We start from the raw sequence: 26,292 nt of genomic DNA, 5'->3' as shown, positions 1-26,292 counted from the left end.
CTCGCTGCTACTGCGCTGCCGAGCAGATCAGCTGCTGGGCGGCCGAAGGAACCTTCCCTGGGTGCCGCCCGCCGCTCGAGAGCAAGAGGGGGAGAGATAGAGAAAGAGAGAGAAGGAAAGAAAGAGATGAGAGAGGGAGAAAGAGAGTGTGAGAGAGGAAGAAGCAAGATAGAGAAAGAGAGAGAGAAAGAAAGATGAGAAAGGAAGGGAGTGACGTCATCGGGTGAAAAAATCGCAATATAGCGTTTCGCAAAGATCGAGATCGCGAAACTCGAGGGATCACTGTACATACCAATTACACTGATAAGCCGCTTGAGTTTTTTCAGCTGAAACATGCTGAATATTGCAAACAATCGTCCTGGCGGAGAGTTGTGGGGTGTGTGTGAAATGTTTACTTCTTCCTGGGAGGGTGTAACAGAAAATAATGGAGAAACACTGTCCTATAGTATGCCATTATTTATTCCTTGAATATAGTCAAACCAAGATAAACAGACCTAGAACTAGCTGTGACTGCAATGCATATTTTTGTGTTGTTCATACTCTCAGGTCACTAGGGGAACTGTTTAGTTACTGTAAATGCCCTGAATAATGTTTACATTTTCTTTATGTAGCAAAATAAAGATTTTGAAAGACTTATACATCTGTTACGTATATGTCCAAATGAAAGAACACCGAGGGACATTCTGCAGGTAAGTGATAACTATGAACACTTGTTTGATTGATAATTTTGAACACAATAATATGAAAAAAATGTGTAGACAATTATTGCTTATACCAATATTTGAATTAAGTCACTCAACTTAATTTTAACATTTGTTAAAAAGGTAGTAGCCATTATTGTATGTAAATGTTGAATCATATTAAATTCATTTATTAAATGAAACATCATGCACCCCCAACAATACCTATGCTAATTTTTTTATCTTTCAATTGTGGCAAATTGATGCTTCCTTCCAAAAGAAAAAGAGGGTTTTATTTATAGCCAAGAAATATTGTGTCTTCATAATAAACTGCGTGTAAATAATTTGATTCTTGGTAATGATAATTCTGAAGTGATTTCTCTAACAATGAGAGTCTGTTGTTACAAACCTTTATAAATAATGGTACAGCATTATGGTAATGGATGTCAGAGGCTTTTTAAATTCTTTACTCTATTTCTATGGATAAATCCAATAAATAAATAAATAATAAATGTGTGAGTGTGTGTGTATGTACAAAACTCATTCCACTTCATAGAAACTATAATGAAACAAACCCTACTATCCAGCGACCTTCTCGTGAGCTTCCATGTCATATCCCTGTTCACCCAAGTGCCTATTAAAGAAGCCTTGACAGCTATCGAAAACAAATACAACCCCCCCCCCCTCGAAGCACATCTTAGATCTGATCAACCACTGACCAACGAACACATACTTCATCCACAATGGGCAAAGATACAAACAGATAGAAGGAGCCCCCATGGGATCACCCCTCTCACCTGTTATCACACACCTATACATGGAATATTTTGAAACCAATGTCTTGGATAAATCTGAACACAAACCCAGACTCTGTCTTAGATACGTAGATTGCACCTTCATAATTTGGCCACAAGGGAAAGAAAAACTGGACAACTTCCTCACACATCTCAACAGCCTACATCCCAAAATACAATTCACCATGGAAATGGAAGCCAACAACTAACCTGCCTTTCTGGACATCCTGATCTACAAAAAATCCAATGGCTCCCTAGGACACCACCATTTACCGGAAAAAACCACACACCAACCTCTACTTAAATGCATTTATACTTATAGGCCACTCGACTCCTTCCGGACTCTGGGCAGCCTACGGCGTATAAAAGCAGTATAAAATAATCTGAAAACCCATTAAAAACATTAATCCTTTAGTGGCCGGATCAAGATAGTATTAAATGTATTCATGGCCCCAGCAGGATCCCACCACTCTATATATGCTGCGTTGGCTGCAACCTGCAGGGCACATTCTATACAACAAGAGAAATGCTTATTGTTTTCCATTTGACAGAGAAATAAGGGGATATTTGATTTTAGAGAATCCGATCTCTGATTTTGGAAGGAGGTGAAATTTAGGAAATCCTCTGGCATTTGGGATACTATCCAACGAACCTAGCTTTTGTAGTTTTAATAGGCTATGTAATTACTTTCATGTGCTACTATATAAAGACACATTTTGTTAACTCTCTGTATAATAGGCAGGCTTTTAGATCTCATAGATTTTTTATTTAAGTTTTTCAATATAAAAGCTTTTCTGTAAAGCTGATAAATATTGACAAGCATTTTATCTTTTAACATTAAATTATGAAATGTAACTTTACATATTGGGCATTAACCGACAAGCTATGGTCTGTTTATATCAAAACCTATGCCAGAGATTTGTTTGACTCAATAAATATGTGATTTATAAATCATTATTTCTTGAAGCCATGACAATATTAGTAAAGTAAAACTATCCATCAGTTAATAATCGGCCTTGCTAATGTAATTATTTGAATTTTTCCATTGGTAATTTGTCCAAGGAAATCATTTTAAAGAAATGATTCCCTGACTGGGAGTTCCTTTACAATAAAAACCGCAACTGTCAAATTAGAAGTCTCTTTCTAAAAAAGCTCCTGAAAATAAAATCTATATTTTTTTTCATATCTATTTTCTTTATTCACACATGTCTTGAGATTCTGTACATGTTAGAAACTCAGGAAAAAAATTGTTTCCATAAGAGATGAGTTAAGGCTTTAATTTGTTTAAAGATACTGCTTCAGTTGCATTATGATAAACTTTCCCTAAGTTGTTGCAAAAATTCTAATTCCCTGCCTTCCATCAAACTAGAATATTTTATTAGACACAAGGAATTCTGGAAATTCCGATCAAAACACATCTGGATTGTGACTGATAGTGGAGATTATGTCTGATTTCTGCTTTTTGGAGACTTTGAATTATCCTAGTTCAATTCTTGTTTTGTTTTGTTTTTATTAATAATTATAATTTATTCTGCTGAATTAAACTTTTCACTAGAAAAAGAATATCTTTTTTCAACTTCAGTGCTGTATTGTACAACCCATCTTTTTACAGAAGTAAAATTAAAACCTTCAAGAAACAAACTATAGCTTTTGTGTTTATTTTATATTCTTGAAAAGAAACATAGAAACATAGAAGTCTGACAGCAGAAAAAGACCTCATGGTCCATCTAGTCTGCCCTTATACTATTTTCTGTATTTTATCTTAGGATGGATATATGTTTATCCCAGGCATGTTTAAATTCAGTTACTGTGGATTTATCTACCACGTCTGCTGGAAGTTTGTTCCAAGGATCTACTACTCTTTCAGTAAAATAAAATTTTCTCATGTTGCTTTTGATCTTTCCCCCAACTAACTTCAGATTGTGTCCCCTTGTTCTTGTGTTCACTTTCCTATTAAAAACACTTTCCTCCTGGACCTTATTTAACCCTTTAATATATTTAAATGTTTCGATCATGTCCCTCCAATTCCATAACAACAACAATAACAACAACAACAACAACAGAGTTGGAAGGGACCTTGGAGGTCTTCTAGTTCAACCCCCTGCTTAGGCAGGAAACCCTATCCTACTTAAGACAAATGATTATCCAACATCTTTTTAAAAACATTAACAACTTCTGGAGACAAGCTGTTCCACTGGTTAATTTTTCTAACTGTCAGGAAATTTCTCCTTAGTTCTAAGTTATTTCTCTCCTTATTTAGTTTTCACCCATTGCTTCTTGTTCTATTCTCCGGTGCTTTGGAGAATAGGTTGATTGCTAGTAGATTGCTAGATTCTTTTTTACAAACTTTGAAGATTACCATGTAAATCAGAGTCTTAGCATGCAAGACAGACCACAAAATTGAATAAAAATAAAAGGTTTAATTGAATTTTTTTCAAAAAGCAACTGGATTTTCTGGGGTTTTTTTGAAGATGCTGAAGAAGCTTCTTGGATGAGAAGTGAAACATCTTCAAAAAAAAAAAAACCCAAGGAAGTCCAGTTGCCTCTTGGAAAAAGCACCTTTGGGACAATCGTGACCTGGATCACTGAGAATCTCCATAGCTTTTATTGAAATTTGTTTGAAATCTTGCATTTCAAGTGAGAATGACTAAATCTCACCAGATTTTGAGCAATATATCTTAGGAAGCGAACTCAAGTTACATTGAGGCAATGCAGAGCCAGTTTCATGAACAGAACACAGTTGGGATATATTATCTTGTTATCCTAGAACAATGATTCTATTAAACATTGTTCCTTGAATTGAATGTGTCATTTGGGATATGTCACAGAGTGCTTGCTACTCCATTAAAACAGGCGTCCGCTTAGACAAGAGAAAAGAGACGACAAATTAAAAGTAGACAAAGTACTGTATTTTTTGGAGTATAAGACGCATCTTAGTTTTGGGGGAGAAAAATAGAGGGGGGAAAATCTGCTTACCAGGTATTCATCTGGTAGCGTCCTTAGTCTGGTCAGCTTCAGCACATCATTTTATCCCCTGGTTAGGGCTTTAAAAACTCTCCTTTGGAGAGAGTAGCAATGAAAACCAAAGCCTGCAATCCAGTAATTGCTGAGATCATTAATGCCTTGTTAGGACTGAAAAAAGCTTCCAAAAAAAGAGCTACATTCAGAGTATAAGATGCACCCAAATTTTTAGACATATGCAGATACAATTATTGTCATTAGTTAAGGGTTGCCGGCTCCCGCTGCTACCTGTGTGCTCTGTGCACCGCTCCGCATTTCCAGTGGTCGTGCGTGTGTGCCTTCACGAGATTTTGCTTCTGCGCATGCTCAGGGAGCAACATCTCGCGAGGGGACATGTACACTTGTGAGATTTTGGTGGGGTTTTTTTGCTTTTGCACGTGCATGGAAGCAAAAAAATGCCAAAAATTGCCAAAATCTCATGCTCCCGCGTGTTCTCTCGCAAGATTGTGCTTTCTGCACATGCGCAGAAGTAAAACTTCGCTCGGGCGCAAAGGTTTGCTTCTGTGCATGTGCAGTCACCCAGAGCTGCCAGCACAGCTCTATTTTTGCTACTGGAATGCCGCCCTCCCCCCTCCAGGTAGGAACCCAATATTGATTGACATGCATCCAAACTGCAGAATTCTTTAGCAGACAGAGTAATAAAGCACAAAGAACAGGCTTTTTTAAAAGTAGTCCTCAATGTACAACAGTTCATTTAATGAACATTCAAAGTTACAATGGCACTGAAAAAAAGTTATTTACAACTGTTTTCATAGTTACGACCAGGGGTGAAATCCAGCAGGTTCTAACAGGTTCTGGAGAACCGATAATGGACATTTTGAGTAATTCGGGGAACCAGCAAACACTAGAGTTTGGAGGGAATGGAGATTTTGCAATATCCTTCTTCTGAGACAACCACAAAACCACGCCCACCAAGCCATATCAAGCCCACCAAGCCACGCCCACAGAATTGGTAGTTTATTAAAAAATTGGATTTCACTACTGGTGGCGACCTTTGAAGCAGCCCCTGAGTCCAGGGAGGGCAGAAACGCCCCCTGTCCCCTGCCATGGTGTAGGAGGCCAAATAGGCCACACCCACCCAGCAACTGGGCAGAGAACTCCTTCCTAAAATTTTTGAATCTGACCTCTATGCATTGTGATGTGCAATCTCACACTACTCACCAGAACTTACAAAACTTTCGCCAGACCCATCCTTGAATACAGCTCATCTGCTTGGAACCCATACCGCATATCGGACATCAACACTCTTGAAAATGTCCAGATACTTCACCAGAAGAGCCTTTCACTCCTCCACCCATAACAGAATACCCTACGAAACTAGACTTTCAATCCTGAACCTTGAAAGCCTTGAACTCCGACACCTTAAACGTGATCTTAGTATTGCTCACAAGATCATATGCTGCAACGTCCTACCTGCCAACGACTGCTTCAGCTTCAATGACATCAATACGAGAGCTCACAACAGATACAGGTTCAATATTAACTGCTCCAAATTTGACTAAAAAATAGGATTTTAGCAATTGAGTTGTCGAAGTATGGAACTCATTACCGGACTCCGTAGTGTCATCTCCTAACCCCCAACATTTTACCCTTAGATTATCCACGGTTGACCTCTCCAGATTCCTAAGAGATCAGTAAGGGGCGTACATAAGTGCCCAAGCGTGCCTCCTGTCCCCTGTCCTAATGTCTCTTCTATAATTCTCTATCTTTTTCTTCTATCACTCTACAGTATCTCTATCTCTTCTAATACTCTTCCTATGTTTTATATTATCCATTGATTGATGTACTATGTGTATATCCCCTGTAACCTCATTGTGCTTGGGACAAAATAAAATAAATGAATGAACAAACAAACAAACAAACAAACAAACAAATAAATAGTGATACATTGATAGTGCCTTGCCTTCGATACCCGGATTGCTATAAACTACCTTCTCCCCCTGCCTCTGCAGATTCAATTGTGTTTGGAGACAAACAGAACCTTTTACAGCTTCCCCAGCAATGTACAACAGAAGCTCTGCCAAGCTTTCATCTATCAAAAGTAAGTAAGGAGCCTGGGTGATACTATTGGAAGCGAATGAGATCCACTCCATGAACTCTCTTCAGAATGCTAGGTCAGAAGGTGAACGTTTTTCAAGAAAGCTGAATTTTCCCCCTGATTAAATATTTATCATTCTTTAGGAATGACCTGCCCCATTAAAATAAAATATTGACGGATGCAAGCTGCATAATATTACTTTGGTATTCCACGATTCAACAGCCGCCTTCTAATGGAGAGCTTCTAGACCTTTGGTGACTAAGAAAAATACAAATGTATAGATAGATGGCTTTACTTTGAAAGATAATGTATAAAGCTCATTAAAGGTGTGTATTGTTTTTTCCTAGCTGGCACTTTGCAGCTTGTCTATAAAGTTTCCAACAAATCTTCATTTAGTAGAGTGAACATTTTCAAGCTGAGGACAAAAATTAGAGGAGACTCTTTAGCTATGGCTGCGATGACGAACCTATGGCACGCGTGCCGGAGGTGGCATGCAGCGCCCTCTCTGGGGGCACACAAGTTGTCGCCCCTGTTCAGCTCTGGTGCGCATGTGTGCATGCCTCTTGCCGGTCAGCTGGTTGTCAAATATTTGCCGCACATGTGGGGGGCGCACGGAGGGGCATGTATGTGGGGGGGGCACACATGCACGGGGCAAAGTGCATGTGGAGGCATGCACACATGCATGAGGTGGAGCGCATACATTGGGGCCACGCGTATGGTTGGACACTCGGTCCAGTAAAGGTTAGCCATCACTAAGCTATGGTATCAAATTTTGTTTGCATAATCCACAGTTGTATCTGTTGGCCTAGTCAATGGATACTTCATATACCCTTTAAAAAATAAATGAATTCAAGCACTTTTTAAAATTTGGCCTTTACTATTTTTAAGTGGATTTTAAAAAAAAATGTTCAGAAATATTTTAGCTTTATGGCAGGACATTGCTTTTCTAAGTGTAAGGAAATACGTTTTTTCCAAAGATGGATCCTCTTGATTAATATGATAAATTGATACTTTTTCAGATTAGAAGTAGAAAATATAATTTGGAAGCAGTGTTGGCACTTCCTGAAAGAAGCTGTGCTGAAATATATTTGAACAGATGGAAGTAACCTTGCTGAAATCAGATATGGGACAATAGCAATAACACTTAGACTTATATACCACTTCACAGTGCTTTACAGCCCTCTCTTAAGGCAGAGTCGGCCTATTGACCCCAACAATCTGGATCCTCATTTTACCAAACTCGGAAGGATGGAAAGCTAAGTTAACCTTGAGCTGGTCAGAATCAAACTCCCGACCTGGTGGCAGTTGGAAGTCAGCAGAACTAGCCTGCAATACTCTATTCTAACTATTGTGCCACCACAGATCTTCGCGGCAAAGCAATGAAGTTCATGAATATTTCATATCAAGATTGTGCCATTTTTAAAATTGCAAAAAAATATGATTTTCCACTTAATAAAGGAAAAGCCCTTCTAAATATTACTGTAATAATGCCTTAATACAAATAGGACGTCGCCTGTCCTATTGCTCTCCTATATCTCCTATACCTTTCTTCTATTCCTATATCTCTTCTTCTATTCTTTCATTGATATGTTCTATTACTATATCTTCTTTTCTATTATTTCTTAGATATATTTTACTATGAGTATCTCCTCTATAACCTTCATCATGTATTTTACTATGTGTATATAGATACATACCCACTAAAACCCTCATTGTGTATTGGACAAAATAAATAAATAAAAATAAATAAATAATATCGGAGCAATTATTTTGCTAGGATTCCTTGCATTGTATCTTTACAGAGGGATGCCAAAAAGGGATGCCTTTAACATATCTATGCATTCTTTATGGCTTTTTACAAGCGTACTTATTGTCCTCTAAAAATCAAGCAGACTAAATGAATCTGATAAGGTTCTACATGCAAATTAGTAAATCATCTGCAGAAAATAAGAATTATTTATTGGCCAAGTGTGATTGGACACACAAGGAGCTTGTCTTTGATTCAAATGCTGTCAGTGTACATAAAAGAAAAGATACATTTGTCAAGAATCATGAGGTACAGCACTGCATGATTGTCATAGGGTATACAATTAAGCAATCAGGAAGTTCTTCCAGATTGCACGCATACTTAAAAACGTCTGCTTCTAAACATATACTGAAATTCATGAAGCAGTAGAATTAAGTACTTTAGTTCTTAGAAACATAGAAGACTGACGGCAGAAAAAGATCTCATGGTCCATCTAGTCTGCTCTTATACTATTTCCTGTATTTTATCTGACAATTGATATATGTTTATCCCAGGCATGTTTAAATTCAGTTACTGTGGATTTACCAACCACGCCTGCTGGAAGTTTGTTCCAAGGATCTATTACTCTTTCAGTAAAATAATATTTTCTCATGTTGCTTTTGATCTTTCCCCCAACTAACTTCAGATTGTGTCCCCTTGTTCTTGTGTTCACTTTCCTATTAAAAACACTTCCCGCCTGAACCTTATTTAACCCTTTAACATATTCCTTTTCCTTCTGTCCTCCAGACTATACAGATTGAGTTCATTGAGTCTTTCCTGATATGTTTTATGCTTAAGACCTTCCACCATTCTTGTAACCCGTCTTTGGACCCATTCAATTTTGTCAATATCTTTTTGTAGGTGAGGTCTCCAGAACTGAAGACAGTATTCCAAATGTGGTCTAAACAGAGCTCTATGTAGCGGGATCACAATCTCCCTCTTCCTGCTTGTTTTACCTCTAGCTATGCAGCCAAGCATCCTACTTGCTGTTCCTACCGCCCAACCACACTTTGATGATAAGAACCATAATATTTTATTCCATTGCTTGTATCGCAGGTCAGGACATATTTGTAAGGTACAATACTCAATTTCTATTGAGTAAACCTAAGGAAGCTACATAACATTTAGAACAGGATTGTATGATTCTTCTATGATCATATAAAGAAGGTACAAAAGTACTGAATATTTAAAATATTTAAAAATGATTCATATTTACATATACCTAAAATATTATCATATACTCCATACAAGAATATCCTTTCTTAAAAATCAGATGTTGATTACATTCTAAGTATTGTAGAAATGACTTCTAAAATATTTATTCTTATAGGTTCATAACTGGAACAGTCATTATGAAACAAGGACACGAGGCAACTGAATGTTACTTACTATTGTCTGGCAAGCTGAAATTTATTATAACTGATGAAAAATGTAAAAATGGGATTTTAGCCTCCGAAGTACTGTATGAACTGGAAGGAGAAGATTTCATAGGGGTAACCATTGTCCTGTTTATAAAATAAAATAATTTGCACAGATGCCAATTCTTAGCGTACAGAGTTAAAAAAGATGAAAGAGAAATGTGTCAAGAATAATTTTAAACTTACATTAAGAAAGTATGTGCAGGGCAATTGATTACTAGGGTTTTTTAATGTTTCCAATAAATAATCCCATTTCTATGGCAGTGTAAATCATTTTCATGAACGAAAGAAGGCACCCATTGGGAACGGCTGGCAAAATGAATTCCCAACCCACTTAGGCAGGCCAATAAGATTCCATGGCCAATAGTATCAAAAGTTGCCAAGTTTCCCTTCACTGGGAAAAGATCTAAATCAGTGATGGCAAACCTATGGCATGTGTGCCACAGGTGGTACGTGGAGCCATGTCTGCCGGCACATGAGCCATTTGCCCTAGCGCAGCTCCAGTGTGCATGTGTGCGCTGGCTAGTTGATATTCGGCTCGTGCAGAGGCTCTGGGAGGGCATTTTAGGCTTCCAGGAGGGCCAGGGGGTTGTTTGAAAAATGGGTGTACTGGGCCCACCAGAAGTTTGGAAATGGGCCGTTTCGGGTCTCCAGAGGGCCTCTGCAGGGGTTAGGGTGGCCATTTGCGCCCTCCCCAGGCATTGAATTATGGGTGTGTGGGCATTTGCACATGTGTGATAGTGCATGCGCACACGCTTTTGGCATCCAGGGAAAAGGTTCGTCATCTAAAACATTCATTTATATAGAACTGTGCAGCTGATTAGCCTCACCAATCTCAGGTCCCTTCTCCAAAGAGGAGACATTGGATGCAAAATGCTAAGAATAATTTTGATGTAACTGACTAATATGCTTTTGTATATTTTTCTTAGTAAATTGACAAAAAGGCAGGTTAAAACTACTCTTGTTTTTCAAGGAAACCTGTCTGTTGACGAACATGAGACGTCCTGCTTCGGTTATTTGTAAATCTGACGCCGAACTTCTTGTGATTGACAAAAAGGTACGGGATATAGACTTCTTTTCCTCACCAAATATTTTGGATTTGGCAGTGGTAACATTTGGTTGGAGAGCTTCATTCTAGCTGTGACACTGATGTACACAATATCACTATCTAAAGTTTGTTTTTCTATTTCTGAAAAGTTGGTTTCTTGCAAGAGCAACAACAAAAAGTTGTTTCGTATCATGCATGAGTTAAATCACAAATTTTTGCAGGCCCTTTTCATGTAATAGTTTAACTCAGGAGTAGGGAACATTGGCTCTTCTATGACATGTGGACTTCAATTCCAGAATTCCCGAGCTAGCATGATTGGGTCAGGAATTCTGGGAGTTGAAGTCCACAAGTCATAGAAGAGCCAACGTTCCCTAACCCTAGTTTAACTGGAGGGCAGATTATATGGAAAGGAAAGAAAATTCAGAGGTGAATAATGATGAGTAAGACATCTGTTTGTGATAATGCTCATTGTAGGATTTTTATTTTTATTTTTTAAAGAAAAAGGGCATGAACGCTGCTGCGATGGCTGCCCAAGATTTGTGCGCAATGGCTGCCCAAGAATTTGCTCGCCGATTGCTGAGGTTTGAATTTTTTGGCTGGAGGAGAATGGGTATGGTGCCACTGCATTGATTGACATTTGCTTCTGGAGTATGGTGATAAGCCAAAGTTTCATCTCCTGTCACTTTACAGCTGAGAAAAGCCTCACCTTCAACCTCAAAATGGTCAAGAAATTCTCGGGTGGCACTGACTCTGTCAATTTTTTGTGCTTCAGTAAACATCTTGGGTACCCATCACAGAAGCATTTGTGCCCTTAGCATTCAGGTAGCGTATTACAGCGCGTACTTCGCACTTGGAGGGAAACGGAATGAGGACGCTCATCTCTAACCTTCACCACAACGCCAGTCGATGATCTACTGACCACTGGCACTGCTTGTTCTTTTCTGCTGGCTTCCATTTATACGATAGTAATACCAACTTCCCCCGCGAACATTTCCTACGAGAGCTACATGCCTTGTAACCTTACTTTACAGATAATCCTTGCATAAGTGCCCAAAGCAAAAAGGCAGAATGTGTGAGATTAATTACATTAATTAATTATTGAAAATGCTGTCCTCATTTATGCTTTCACTGCAAAAGGAGTAATGTATGAGCCAAAACATCTGCATCGTTGCTGGTTCCTCTTTCAGACTTGCCCATCTAGTTTAGCCTTTAGGTTCTTTGTGTTCAAAGTGTCCATCCAGTGGGCCTCTCCTGATTCCTAGGTGTTAAATTCAAGGTGGTATGGCATAAATTAAAATTTACATGTGGAAGGTACTATTGCACTAATAGACTTTCCCCGTAACAGTACATCAGATCAACGTTTTTCTCTCGTGTGAATCAGTGGGTTCCACTTAACTTCCCTACCAGTTCGCATTGCGTCAAAAGTGCGTGTTTTGTATCGCATCGGGGAAACGACCTTTGGTGCATGTGCAGAAGCCTTTGTGCATGTGCAGAGGGTTTTTTGCCAGCTGCTTTGAAGGAGTGGAGGATCAGTTCGGGAGCATGGGCAGCTAGCCATCGCTGCCAGTTCGTTGCGTGGGGGCAAATTTCCGCCACTGGTTTGGGTAAACCAGTTCGGACCGGCAGCAACACATCATTGCAATAATGGGCTGCTGGTTACGCGGCCTGGTGCGCAGCTCCAATTGGAAAAATGGGAGCTGCACGCACAGCTGTGCATTCCTAACACATGCACCCACGTGAGATTTGGCTTCTCCACATTCATAGCAAGCAAAATCTTGTGTGAGGATGCTCGCGGAAGCGAGATTTCAGCGATTCTCACTGATTTTTTTGCATGCGCGGAAGCAAATATATCAGTAAAAACCACCGAAATCTCGCTTGCGTGTGCATCCTCACACAAGATTTTGCTTGCTGTGCCTGCGTGTACACCCGACAGATGTGTGTGCACCCGACAGATGAATGTGTGTCTGCAACGGCCATGGAGGGTGCACTGCTAGCATTGAAGATGAGTGGTCCTTCACTACATCACTGGTATGAATATTCATGACAATAACAGCCATGCCTGTTACAGCTAAATCAATTATCAATCATAATTCTCCTTGAGCAGCAAAACTAAAGAATAGGCTCATGTAAGATTTTAGGTGTAAGATAGAAAAGATCTTTGTGGTATTTTACACTATAATCTTCAGCAATTAACTTCAAGTTTTTCCTCTCAGTTGGAAGTTTAACATTAACTGCTGTAATCAAAATATATTTCTAATTCATTAACTGTGTAGATTTTATAATACAGTGGTACCTCTAGATACGAGCTGCTCCACATGCAAGTATTCCAAGTTACGAGCCACGAGGGGAGAGAAATTTCTGTTCCAGACCCGAGCTCAAATTCAGGATACGAGCCGAGCGTCCACTAGATGGCGCAAGAATCCTTGCTTCTAGTTATCTCGGAGGGGAAAAACAAAGTCTAAAGCCATTTGTTCCAGATACGAGTTGTTCGACATACAAGCTCCCTTCTGGAACAAATTAAACTCGTATCTAGAGGTACTACTGTATCTTATTTTACAATCATAGTAAAAGAGTAAAGCATATGATAGGAAATCTCCTGGATTTTTTTTTCATCTGTACTGTTTTGCTTAGCATAATCAATATAGACTTCACTTTTGGTCATTCCTATCAACACGAAGACCTGAACTGGAATAATTTAGCAACCACTTTATTAATTTATTTTTGAAGAACAGATTTTAAAATAACAATGAAATTGATAATTTATTTCATTGCATAACCAGCATACCAGATGTTGATACTGTATTCTGTTACACTAATCCACAAAGCTTTTATATAGCTAATGTGCTTTTATTCAGCAGTTGTGGGCTGGTTGTTGACACATTAGGGAAGAATTTGACACGTGCAAATTCAATTTAATTAAACAACACTTTTGCCGAAGTTATATTGAGCTGTTGGTATATTAAAGATTTCTTAACATGGCAATAAAAATATTCTTCTAGTTATCTCCAAGGGCTAAATTATGGATCTGTGTAATACTGTAATATAATTTTATGTGTGTTATGTTGCAATAAGACAGTGAAAAACCTCATTCTGAGAAAATAAGAGTCGTATTTTGTTCCTCTAGTCTTTAATTCTATTCTGGTCTAGATCCAAAAGGCATTTTAATATACTAGAAGTGAAAGTTGATGGTTCCTATTTTGCATGTGGGTACATTTATAATCCATTAGCTTGCCATATTGTTCATATATTTCTGTAATGACTCTCATTAGAGAAGGTTGTACAGAAGTGCAAATGGGAATGGCGAAATAACATTGCTCTTTAGTTCTTTAATCCTTAAAACAACACAAATATTTATCATTCGATCTCAGCATTTGCAGAAGAATTTTCTTGTGAGAATAACAGCATAGAAGCTGAGATAAACTTTGCAAGAATCTTCGTAGTCATTTTTGCTGATATGCTTTCCTGACTGATAATCAGGCGATGGCCATATGTTTCAGGCAGTTATATGTTTGTTAATAAATTTGTCCATAAAATTGAAAGTAAGTGGTTAGACAGAATTTATCAGATCCGTGATGCTGAGTGTTTTGATCTTCGTGCATTTGGTTAAGACAGTCATCTTTCTGGGGTGGTTTAGTGAATCCTGCATTGAGCAGGGGGTTGGACCAGATGACCCTGGGGGTCCCTTCCAACTCTATGATTCTATGATTCTCAAATAATGGGGTGCAGGTGGGGCAATGCCAGGGGAGGTGTATGTGACCCCGGGGAACATGTGTGGTCCCTCTCGATCAATTTCCCCAGAAGGAGAAGAAATCCCATTCCTAACCTGAACCGATGATGTTACCTAGCTTGGCAATGAAATGTCTACAAGGAAACAACCAACTCAGAGAGCACCAAGGAGCCCTCCTTTCAACCTTGAGGCTACAAATAGTTTATCGATAGTTACTTTGTCAGAAATATACCAAACTGTGCATTGGTGACAGGAAGGGCATCCGGCCCTTAAAACACTCAGTTCTTTCCATTCATTTGCCCAGACTTCATCCTGCAAGGGATTATGGGGTCTTTAAAGGAAGAAGATGCTGATGAGTTCTCTATGAGAGCCACTTTTGTCTACTGATTAAGACAACAGGCTAGGAGTTCTAGTCCTGCTTTAGCCTTGAAAGCCAACTCTGCATCGTTCTCTCTATGCCCATCCTACCTCATAGGGTTGTTGTTGAAGGGAAGATGTGTTTGAGTTATTTGCAAAAATAATAGATGATAGATAGTGTTCTGCCGGCGTGTCTCAACCACCCGTAATTACAGGGTAATTAGTCCAGGAAGACACACACCACACGATAAAAGGAAAACCCAAAAGTTTTTATAAACAGAAAAACAGAAACAGCTCCCTTTTTAAATGTCAAACACTGTGTGCTATAAAATTGGCGCTTCAGAAAAAAAAGTTTTTTATTTTTGTTTCACATTCTGGAATGTGAGGAAATCATGTAAATTTAATGTACAGTGATACCTCGTCTTACAAACGCCTCGTCATACAAACTTTTCGAGATACAAACCCGGGGTTTAAGATTTTGAATTTTGGGATTGCACGCATTAATCGCTTTTCCATTGATTCCTATGGGAAACATTGTTTCGTCTTACAAACCTTTCACCTTAAGAGCCTCGTCCCGGAACCAATTAAGTTTGTAAGACAAGGTATCATTGAATTTTAAATGTTTAATTCTCAGAGGAAACAATCCCTTTAAGCAGGTGAACAAAAAAAAAAAAAGAAATCACACTTTTAGGACACGGCCTGTGTTGAAATAAATACCTACAGAATGAAATAGTTTAGAATTTCTCTTACATTTTTAATACGTTCTAGCTTTGGTTGCTGAATATGTAATAAATGAAGATACAAGGGGATGAGTCATCAGGCTGATAATCCTGCCAGCATCAGACATTAACTTTAAATATTTATGTTTTTTTCCATGATAAAAGTTGTGACATGCACTTTAAAGGATGGAGCAGATTCTCCCTGTTCAAGACTTTATCACCTGGCATTGTGGCAGAAATTGATAGAGGTGGAAATATTCTTTCTACAGTGGTTTCCAAATTCAGAGTGTTAATTGTAGTTTGGCAGTTTGCTTGACCTTTTCACCAATACTTTCGTAAACTACTTAGGACTCACTTATACCGCCAGGCATGGGGGAGTTGAGACACCTTTCCCCCAGGCTTTTTTTATATTTTGTTTTATGTTTGGTATGAATGTTGCTGTTTGTTTTTTTAAATAATGATAGGGTTTTATATGTTTTTAATATTAGATTTGTTCCACTGTTATATTGTTTTTATCGCTGCTGTGAGCCGCCCCAAGTCTTCGGAGAGGGGCGGCATACAAATCTAATTAATAATAATAATAATAATAATAATAATAATACTAAGAGATTGCGGAGAGTAACAGAAATAAATTGGCCAAAAGGGGTGTACAGATTTCCCTAAAGATTGTGAAATGAATACAGAGAAGTTTTAAGAATAATGGTTACAATTATTGCAATAAGTATAATCTTGTTTAGTTTGGTGTCTTGTGGTTAATTTCTGATGAGTAAGTTTAAAATCCTAATTTTTGTTTATGTTTTACATCTTTGAAACAGACATATTAAGCAGTTTTTGAGATAATGTCCTCCTTTAAATTCTAGGCTGACTACTCTTCCATGGCATTATAACCTCTTCCCTTGTTTTCAGATATGTCCATATAAACATTAATGTACACCTTTAAATTCAACTGTGAAACCAGTCAACTCTGTTATTTTTAATATATATATATATTTATTACTATTAAAATATACATCCATATTGGGTGTGAACAGAGTTGATTATGGGTATCATACTTATTAATCCAATTCACAATAACAGTATTAATAATCTCTATCAGATTTATCAAATTTAAGTAATTCTCATATTGTTCAAACCTACATGAACAAAAAATGCATCTATCTTCATCTATATCTTTCTTGCTCAATTTAAACTTTTATCTATTATATATGAAGAAGTTTAACTAGGTATCATTCATAATTCGCACTAATGTTAATAATTTATATCACATTAATCAAATGTATGTAATCCTCATTATATTATTTGACCATAAAAGAGAAATGCCTGACATCTATAAACCTATAATCTTTCTATTATTTTTATTCATTCTATTAAAAAATATGTTCTAATATTTCCCCTATCTACCTCCTTAACTTACTTAGCTTTATTTCTGCAACCTTAGCTTATAATCAAGCTACCATAATATTTAGTTTATATACTTTAATATTTAAAGGGCAGTTTTTCTACCCATCATCTCTTCGCCTTTTTAGTGCTTCAATTCTTTTGTTCAATCTAAACATTTCTCCCAGTACAATCCTGTGCTGCCAATTCTTCCTGTTGTCTCCCTATATCCCAATCTCCTTATCAAAAGGTATCTTCCTGCTTCTCCAAATGTTGATTAAATCAACTCTGTTATTGAGGATTAATCTTTCCTCAAACTTTCTTGCCGCAGGTGGCATGCAGAGGTGTATCTACCAGCACACAAGCCATTGCCCTAGCTCAGCTCCAGTGCGCATGAGTGCGCTAGCCAGCTGATTTTCGGGTCACATGGATGCTCTGGGAGGGCGTTTCTGGCCTTCGGGAGGTGAGGGAGGCCATTTTTGCCCTTCTCAGGCTCCAGGATGCACCGGGAGTTGGGAAAGGGGGGAGTGGGCAGGTTGTGCATGCATGCGTGGGGCAGCGTGGGCAGGTCGTGCATGCATGTGGGGGCATTGAATTATGTGTGTGAACACACATGCACACGCAATAGTATGTGCACACACTTTCGGCACCTGAGGAAAAAAAAGATTCCCCATCACTGATCTATGCTATAGCGAGGGAGACTATTGTGAAGCACAATATAGCTGATTGTAAACAGATTTGTTGTTTCTTCTTCATTTAACAGGTTTTTGAAAGTGCTCTTGCCAGTATAAGGTATGAACAATACCATGCAACTTGCCGGTTTTTAAGGTAACTGCTTTTTTTTAAGTGCATGTTTTAGATAAGAGACGAGCAGCCCCAGATTTCTAAAAGTAACTTTATTATTTTCCAAATTGTTGAGATTAAGCATTCAGACTAGATTATAGTATCTGTGAGTCTTGTGTACGAAATATGTGCATTTGATAGGCACAAATCTTAATTTCAGTAATATATCAGCCACAGCACTTCAAATGCTATAAAATTAAAAAAAATCATTGAAAATAAAGGAAAGACAGTAAAAAAACCTGAACCATAATAATGGGAAACATAAGCTTGCTTACTTTAGTACAATTTCTGATATTAGTTGTATTTGGAAGACACACTGAGCAAAATGAAATTTAAAAAACCTTGAAAATGTCTTTCTTGCCATAAATCACCTTGCAAAACACTGGCAGATTGATGGTTATTTTGGGTACTGAGGGGAAATAACAATAATCACCTTTAATTTTCACTTCTGTGGAGTAAACATCACGCCAATGACTGGATAGAAATCTATTTCCCTCCCCCATAATAATTGGCCTTTTTCTTAAAAGAAAAAATTGTTTAGAAATAGAACAGAAGATAATTCTTATTGGCCAAGCGTGATTGGACACAAAAGGAATTTGTCTTTGGTGTGTATTCTCTCAGTGTACACAAAAAAAAGATACATTTGTCAAGAATAATGAGGTACAATATTAATATTAATAAAAATCTTAAGGATACAAGCAGCAAGTTACAGTCATACAGTCATAAGTGGGAGGAAATGGGTGGTAGGAAAGATGAGAAAAAACTAGTAGAAACAGTAGTGCAGACTTAGTAAATATATGCTTCTGTGATTCTCTAGTCTCCGTATTATATTGCTTCTGTGAATATTACTTCTGTAAATATTGATTCTGTACTTGTGGATTCTGCTTTACAGTATTGTATATTTACTTAATGGGTTATAATATTTATAAAGAGAAGTTAATTGGATCCTGCTGAGTTCATTTACTTGTGTGTGCTTGTTGTATGTGCTGCAACAAATTGACAAAAAGGGTGCGTGTATTCTCAAGATCTCAAGATCATTAGGATTCATAGATATTTACACGAATTGCATTTAGTGTGCTTTCTGTATGAATTCACTTTAAGGAAAAAGACTCAGTTGAAAGTATTCACAGCTCACAGACACTCATGCCATCATCACCTTGAGGTTCGACTACTGTAATGCTCTGTACATGGGGCTACCTTTGAAGAGTGTTCGGAAACTTCAGATTGTGCAGAATGCAGCTACGAGAGCAATCATGGGCTTTCCCAGATATGCCCACCAACACTCTGCAGTCTGCGTTGGTTGCCGATCAGTTTCTGGTCACAATTCAAAGTGTTGGTTATGACCTATAAAGCCCTTCATGGCATTCATGGGGCGGCATAAAAATCTAAATTATAATAATAATAGTAGTTGTAGTAATAATAATAATAATAATAATAATAATAATAATAATAATAATAATAATTATTATTATTATTATTATTATTATTATTATTATTATTATTCACAATCCTTCCCTTATGTTCATTCTGGAAATTGAGACCCGCTCTCTAAGAAATGCTGGTTGAATAATAAGATCAAATAATACCAGGTGGTAAAAATTTGGCAACTGGATAGGGGAGTGCAGATAGAATAGAATTCTTTATTGGCCAAGTGCGATTGGACAGACAAGGAATTTTCCTTTGGTGCAGATGCTCTCAGTGTACATAAAAGAAAATATACAGCGGGTGGACAAAAAATTGGAAACACTTGACTTTTTGGCATCATGTTTGAACATGTTCAAATCAATCAAAACTTGACATATTTTAATGTTTTTTTAAATTCTGTTATTTGATATGTTTTTTTAAACTACCTTTTTTTAAACAGAAGTTTAAGGAAATTGGTTATAACCTTCTAGAAATGGCAAACCTCTCAGACTTTCAAAGAGGCCAACTTGTTGGTGCTCAAATGGCAGGCACTAGTGTAACAGAAAGTGCCCGAATGTTTGGCGTTTCAAGAGGTAATGTCTCAAAAGTAATGACTGCTTTTGAAAGTGAAGGGAAAACGTCCTCATCCAAGCACAGGTCTGGTCGAATGTCAAAGTTGTCTGAGAGAGACCGTCAGACTCTAAAGCGAATTGTTAGAGCGGATCGCAAGACCACAGCTCCTAAAATCATTGCAGAGCTCAATAGACACGTACAGAACCCAGTTTCCATAAAAACTGTTCAAAGGGAGCGTCACAAATCTGGATTCCACGGAAGAGCTGCAATTAGAAAACCTCTGCTCTCAAAGACAAATGTTTCAAAGTGTTTAGAGTGGTGTAGAAACCACCAGAAATGGTCCCTCGAGCAGTGGCAAAATGTGATTTTCTCTGACGAATCATCGTTTACCATTTTTCCGACCTCCAGATGTATGTTTGGAGACAGCCAAAAGAATCATTTCATCCAGACTGCCTTCTCCCAACTGTCAAACATGGCGGGGGTTCAGCGATGTTCTGGGGTGCTATTTCTTGGAAATCCACTGGGCCAATGATTTCCCTTCATGGAAGAATTATCAGCCATCACTATTTAGGACTTTTGGCCGACCAAATTCATCCTATGGTTCAAGAACTGTTTCCAGAGGGGGATGCCATCTTTCAAGATGATAATGCACCAATCCATAGAGCAAGAAGTGTTAAAGAATGGCACGAGGAACATTCTAATGAAGTTCAGCATCTCATCTGGCCACCACAATCACAAGACCTCAACATTATTGAGCATTTATGGTCGATTTTAGAGATTCAAGTAAGAAGTCGATTTCCACCACCACCGTCTCTAAAAGAACTGGAGGGTGCTTTAACTGAAGAATGGGGTAAAATTCCTTTGGAAACAATTCACAATTTGTATGAATCAATACCTTGGAGAATTGAGGCTGTATTTGCCGCAAAAGGTGGATCAACGCCATATTAAAAAGTATTTTGATGATTTTTCAAGGTGTTTCCATTTTTATGTCCACCCCATACATTTGTCAAGAATCATGAGGTACAACACTTAATGTTTGTCACAGGGGTTAAATAAGCAATCAGGAAACAATCAATATTAATAAAAATCTTAGGATACAAGCAACAAGTTACAGTCCAACAGTCATAAGTGGGAGGAGATGGGTGATAGGAATGATGAGAAAAAACTAGTAATAATAGTAGTGCAGACTTAATAAATAGTTTGCCAATGTTGAGAGCATTATTTGTTTAGCAGAGTGATGGCATTTAGGAAAAAACTGTTCTTGTGTCTAGTTGTCTTGGTGTGCAGTGCTTTATAGCAACGTTTTGAGGGTAGCAGTTGAAATAGTTTATGTCCAGGTCAGTAAATATTGTCACAGCCCTCTTTTTGACTCGTGCACTATACAGGTCCTCGATGGAAGGCAGGTTGGCAGCAATTGTTTTTTCTGCAGTTCTGATTATCCCCTGAAATCTGTGTTGGTCTTGTTGGGCTGCAGAACCAAACCAGGCAGTTATAGGGGTGCAGGCTCAATGATTCCTCTGTAGAACGGTATTAGCAGATTTGACCTTCTTGAGTTGGTGCAGAAAGAAAGATGGATAGAAAATACTACCAAACCAATATAAAGTCCTAATTTAGGAACTGCAGTTGAGACCAGCGATTCTGTAGGTTAAACAAAGTGAGCACTTTATTCTCCTTCTTGAGCAAGATTAGATGACTTCTAAGGTCTCTTCCTATCCTATTCAGTTTGGTTCAGTTTGGTTCTGCCACTAAGTGTAATCGCAATTGTGCTTATGATCTTACTTCAGTTTTCCTTTGTTTTGTAGACCTGCAAGGTCACTAAGTTACTTTTTCATCACAATTCAAATGCAAAGGGTCACTAAACGTGGCACTTGCTGTACTGCATACAGTATCTCTTGTTAGTTTGCTTATGAGTTATAGAGATTGTTTACTGCCACTTTTATTAAAATTATTTCGGCAGGAGAAAAGGGCTATATTAAGAGGGAGAAAAAATTAAAAGGGATAAAATTTGATTCTGTATGTCTGTTCTAAACATAATAGGTGTTAAGTGATTTTTAAAAAGGAAAACAGATCTTTGGCTTCACCTAGCAGTGATCAGTCATTCTGCCTTGGGTTTTTGCAACCATGTCAAACTTAAGCCCTTTTGTAGATCAGGCTATACTCTTCAGCTCTGTTTAATATTTCATACGTATCTAGATTATTTTTGCTTCAAGACTTAAAGTCCATAATTAATATATGCATTTAGCTGTAAAGTACCTCAGATGTCCTTACATCCAACAGTGGATATCGACAAATGCATAATGAGATCAATGTTATTTAAATGTTTACTAAAGATACATACAGTGATACCTCTACTTACGAATTTAATTTGTTCTGTGACTGGGTTCTTTTTAAAAAAAAAATTTTTTTTACATAGATAATAAAGCAAACAACAAATAAACAGAAAAGAGGGAAAATAACACAATACAATAAATATGACATAACAGTAAATTATAAACAAAACATATTTATTTATTTATTTATTTATTTATTTGATTTGATTTGATTTGATTTGATTTGATTTGATTTGATTTGTATGCCGCCCCTCTCCGGAGACTCGGGGCGGCTAACAGCAACAATAAAGCAGTGTACAATAGTAGTCTGATGTTATGAACAATTAAAAAGCCATTAATATAAAAAACCAAACATACATACATACATACTATGCATAGAATTGTAAAGGCCTAGGGGGAAGAGGGTCTCAATTCCCCCATGCCTGACGGCAGAGGTGGGTTTTAAGCAGCTTACGAAAGGCAAGGAGGTGGGGGCAATTCTAATCTCTGGGGGGAGCTGGTTCCAGAGGGCCGGGGCCGCCACAGAGAAGGCTCTTCCCTTGGGTCCCGCCAAGCGACATTCTTTAGTTGACGGGACCCGGAGAATATCCACTCTGTGGGACCTAACTGGTCGCTGGGATATGCATATAACATTTGGGAAACAAAAGTTTTCCCACTTCTTTTTTGAGTGTTCAATCAGAGAATTTTCCTTTGTCCTGGGATCGACAAACCCAGGCGCCTGGTCGCCAGTGGCGCCTAGAAAATGTTGTCTGGCGCCTAGAAAATGTTGCCTGGTGCTTGAGGAGTTGAGAAGAAAAAATATTACTCTCAATCCAATCCCACCTCCTGCACGGAGTCATCCAATCGGAGGAAGCAGGGACAGTATCGCTCAGGCCGCCTTCCCCACTTTGCTCCGCCCCCCTTATGCTCCGGGACTGGACAGGGAGAGTTGGGTTACGGGGGAAGGATCGCTGTGGCCGGGGGCCCGTTCTCATCTCCCGCTACTTGTGTAAGTACATACAAAGGCCGTGCTCCCCGGGGAGACGCCGTGTGTGAGGGGGTCTATATGTACATACAGTGTGTGCCCCACCATCCCCCCTCCCCGGCCGCGTTCAATGAGGCCGCAGTACTGTTTTGGGGGGATCTACTGCACGGATTTTCCTAGGACTAGCGTGTTAGTGATGCATAGCGCATCACTAACACGCTACTGCACCCACTTTAACATGATTTTTGCAGGTGACAGGTTCCCTTTAAGCACTGTGTGGAACGGTCATGCGCGCCTAGCGCGCATGACCGCAGCTGTTCCCTGCCCCCTGCACTGACGTCATCTTTCCAGAGCAGATAAGCGCCGGAAAGATTGCGACCGCAGCCTCTGCACCCTACTGCGCATGCGCGGCTTCTGTGAGCGCGCATCGCAGGCAGTTCATTCATTCACCTCCCGGAGCTGAACCAGGACGTGCAGGGAATCTTGCAAGACGTCGCTGGACATCGCAGCTCACCGCTGAGTAGGTGAGTATGTTGTTTCATTGATTTAGAAAAGTGTTGTTCCTACAAAAAAGGATTTGAAACTTCTTATGGTTAGAAAATAAAATACATGGATAATAAGGCAGATTGATTTTTAATCTTCTCTAGAAGTGCTGAGAGACCCTATCCTGCTGGACCACCACTGAATGGAGTTTCCTACATTGCTAAATCTTTTTGTAAGTAGGGTATAGCAGTATATACACAGTATATGCTGTAATTATATGGTTACTATATGGCAGTATATTCACAGTGTATCCCATTACCAGTACTATATGGCGGACTGCGGAGTGCTGCTGGAAGAACAAAGTCGGGTGCCGCCAGGAGAACGAAGCCGGAGTACTGCCTCGTCCACTCGGACAAAGAAGGGTAAAGAGTTCATGTGTAAGTTATAATTGGCATAGCAGAGCAAAGTGCACATTTTTTTTTCTTTTCTGGGTTCAGGAAAAAAATGAAGCGCAGAGCAACAGAGAGAATACCAGAAAATGAAAAGCAACTGAAAATGACACAGTTCTTTACAAAGACCTCTCTTGAAAGCGCAGTGCAACAGGTAGAAAGTGCCGGGCAACAGGTAACTGAAGAAACAAGAGAAGACCCACCAGCAGAGGAGTCCCCATCAACAAGCCGTTGTCAAACTGCTGGACCCAGGAGATTTAGGCAAGAGTGGTGTAAAGAACTCGCATGGCTTAAATTTGACCATACAACTGGTATAGCTATATGCGAGATTTGTGCTTCCTTCCCTGGCATTGCTGACCAAGCATCTAGGATCGTAAAAGGATTTTCAGGACCCTTTAAACTTGAAACCTTCAAAAAGCACGCAAAGTCTCTCCAGCATCTAAATTGTGTGGAGGCTACACATGCAGCGTTGGCTCCAGAAGCTACTCCATTGGCTGCTTGTATAAGGAAAATGGATGAAGACATGTTTAAACATATGACCATTCTATTTAATGTGGCCTATTATATTGCCAAAAACAACAGACCTTTCACAGATTTTGAAGGGTTGCTAGAGTTGACGGAGAAATTAGGGAGTGCTGTGCGACAGGAATATGCAAACGATAAAAGATGCAAAGAATTAATTTCCCATATTGCAGAAATAATCAGGAAAAACCTAATCAGTGAGCTCAAAGAGGCAAAATATGTCAGCTTGATGCTAGATGGCTCAACTGACAAAGCAGGGGTTGAACAACTGATTCTGTATGTCAGGTACATCAAGGACAACAGGGTCAAAGAAGTATTTCTTTCTGTTTCTCCTCTTGAAATGGCTACTGCAGATGGATATTTAGAAGCGCTCACAGAAGAACTTAGAACACTTGGTCTTGTAGGCTGGCTTTCTTCAAGTCACTTGATTGCCATTGGTACAGATGGTGCTGCCAGCATGATTGGGACCGAAAATGGCTTGGTGCAGAAAATACGCCAAAACATCAGTCATTTAATTGGCATTCACTGTGTTGCACACCGATTGAACTTAAGTGTATTAAGTTCAGTAAAACAAGCTAAATTAATTGATGACCTTGACTCTATTTTAAAGAAACTCTACCAATTTTATCAATACTCACCTAAGAGAATGCGACAGCTGAAGCAAGTAGCAGAAAACCTGCAGCTTACAATTCTGAAATTCCAATACTTGCATAATGTCAGATGGGTAGCAAGCAAAGTCGGTGCTCTGTCTGCACTTGTCAAAGACTGGAAATGCGTGACAATCCACCTAGAAAGTGTGGCTGCGGAAAAAGACAGTGCCTCTGCAGCTGCCCATGGTTTACTGAGAAAGCTCACAGATTTTAAATTTGTTCACATGCTCCATTTTCTACTGGACTATCTGGAAATTCTTAAAAACTTGTCACTTATATTTCAAAGGGAAGAGCTTTTTTTAAGCACAATTGAGTTGCATGTGAAAAGCACAATTTCAACAATCAATTCACTTAGAGATGCACCAAAACAACATGAGGCCAGATTTGTCTCAGGAACATCTCTTCAAGGACTGTTTCAAAATGTACAGCTACATGGACTGAGCAACACTGTAGCTGCATCAATTCAGCAGGAAAAAGCTAATTTAATTAATCATGCAGTTAAATACTTGACAGTGCGATTTCTAAGTGATATAAATATTGAAAGATCCACCGCAGTGTTTGACACCTTTGCCTGGCCAGCAGGAACAACATTGCAAGACTACGGTGTGGTTGAGATTACTGCATTGGCTCATCATTTTCGTAAACAGCTATCCACCTGAAAGTGATGACCAATGCATTCACTCACTCCTCAATGAGTGGTATGAGTTTAAGGTCCTTGGAAAAGGAAAGAAACTGTGTGAGCTTCTGGATTTGGCACTCTCCAACACCGAGAGATTTCCAGTTCTGGGAAACCTGTTGTCGATTGTAGCGGTGCTCCCTGTCTCAACCTCATGTTGTGAAAGAGGATTTAGTTTGATGAACATGGTCAAAAATAAATTCAGATCAAGGATGCAAGAAGAAAGTTTAAGTGACTTGTTTATGATCACCATGAATGGGCCATCTGTGAAGGCGTTTGATCCTGCCAAGGCTGTGGACCACTGGTACTTCAGCTCTAAAATCACAAGGCATGTTCATGGCCACAAAACGCAAAGTGAAAAACACTAGAATGTTGCCTAAAATCTAAAATATCAAAATATAATATTTATTATCTTTAAAAGTAAAATGTTGTT

At 38.7% G+C, this 26,292-nt stretch overlaps 1 protein-coding gene across 3 annotated transcripts in view; it reads left to right on the top strand.

Annotated features, from left to right (window-relative positions):
* Positions 1–26,292, top strand: part of LOC139155805 (cyclic nucleotide-binding domain-containing protein 2-like) — a 73,714-nt gene that overhangs the window by 13,923 nt on the left and 33,499 nt on the right. For all 3 annotated transcript variants that reach the window (XM_070731087.1, XM_070731089.1, XM_070731088.1), the window contains exons 3-7: positions 612–689; positions 6,448–6,536; positions 9,650–9,812; positions 10,711–10,794; positions 17,729–17,793. In XM_070731087.1, the coding sequence (XP_070587188.1) occupies positions 612–689; positions 6,448–6,536; positions 9,650–9,812; positions 10,711–10,794; positions 17,729–17,793 (479 nt within the window). The remainder of the gene's footprint in view (positions 1–611; positions 690–6,447; positions 6,537–9,649; positions 9,813–10,710; positions 10,795–17,728; positions 17,794–26,292) is intronic.

The sequence above is a fragment of the Erythrolamprus reginae genome, unplaced genomic scaffold (genome assembly GCF_031021105.1).
Source record: "Erythrolamprus reginae isolate rEryReg1 unplaced genomic scaffold, rEryReg1.hap1 H_63, whole genome shotgun sequence".
NCBI lineage: Eukaryota > Metazoa > Chordata > Lepidosauria > Squamata > Dipsadidae > Erythrolamprus > Erythrolamprus reginae.
This window is presented reverse-complemented; position numbering and strand designations above follow the sequence as displayed.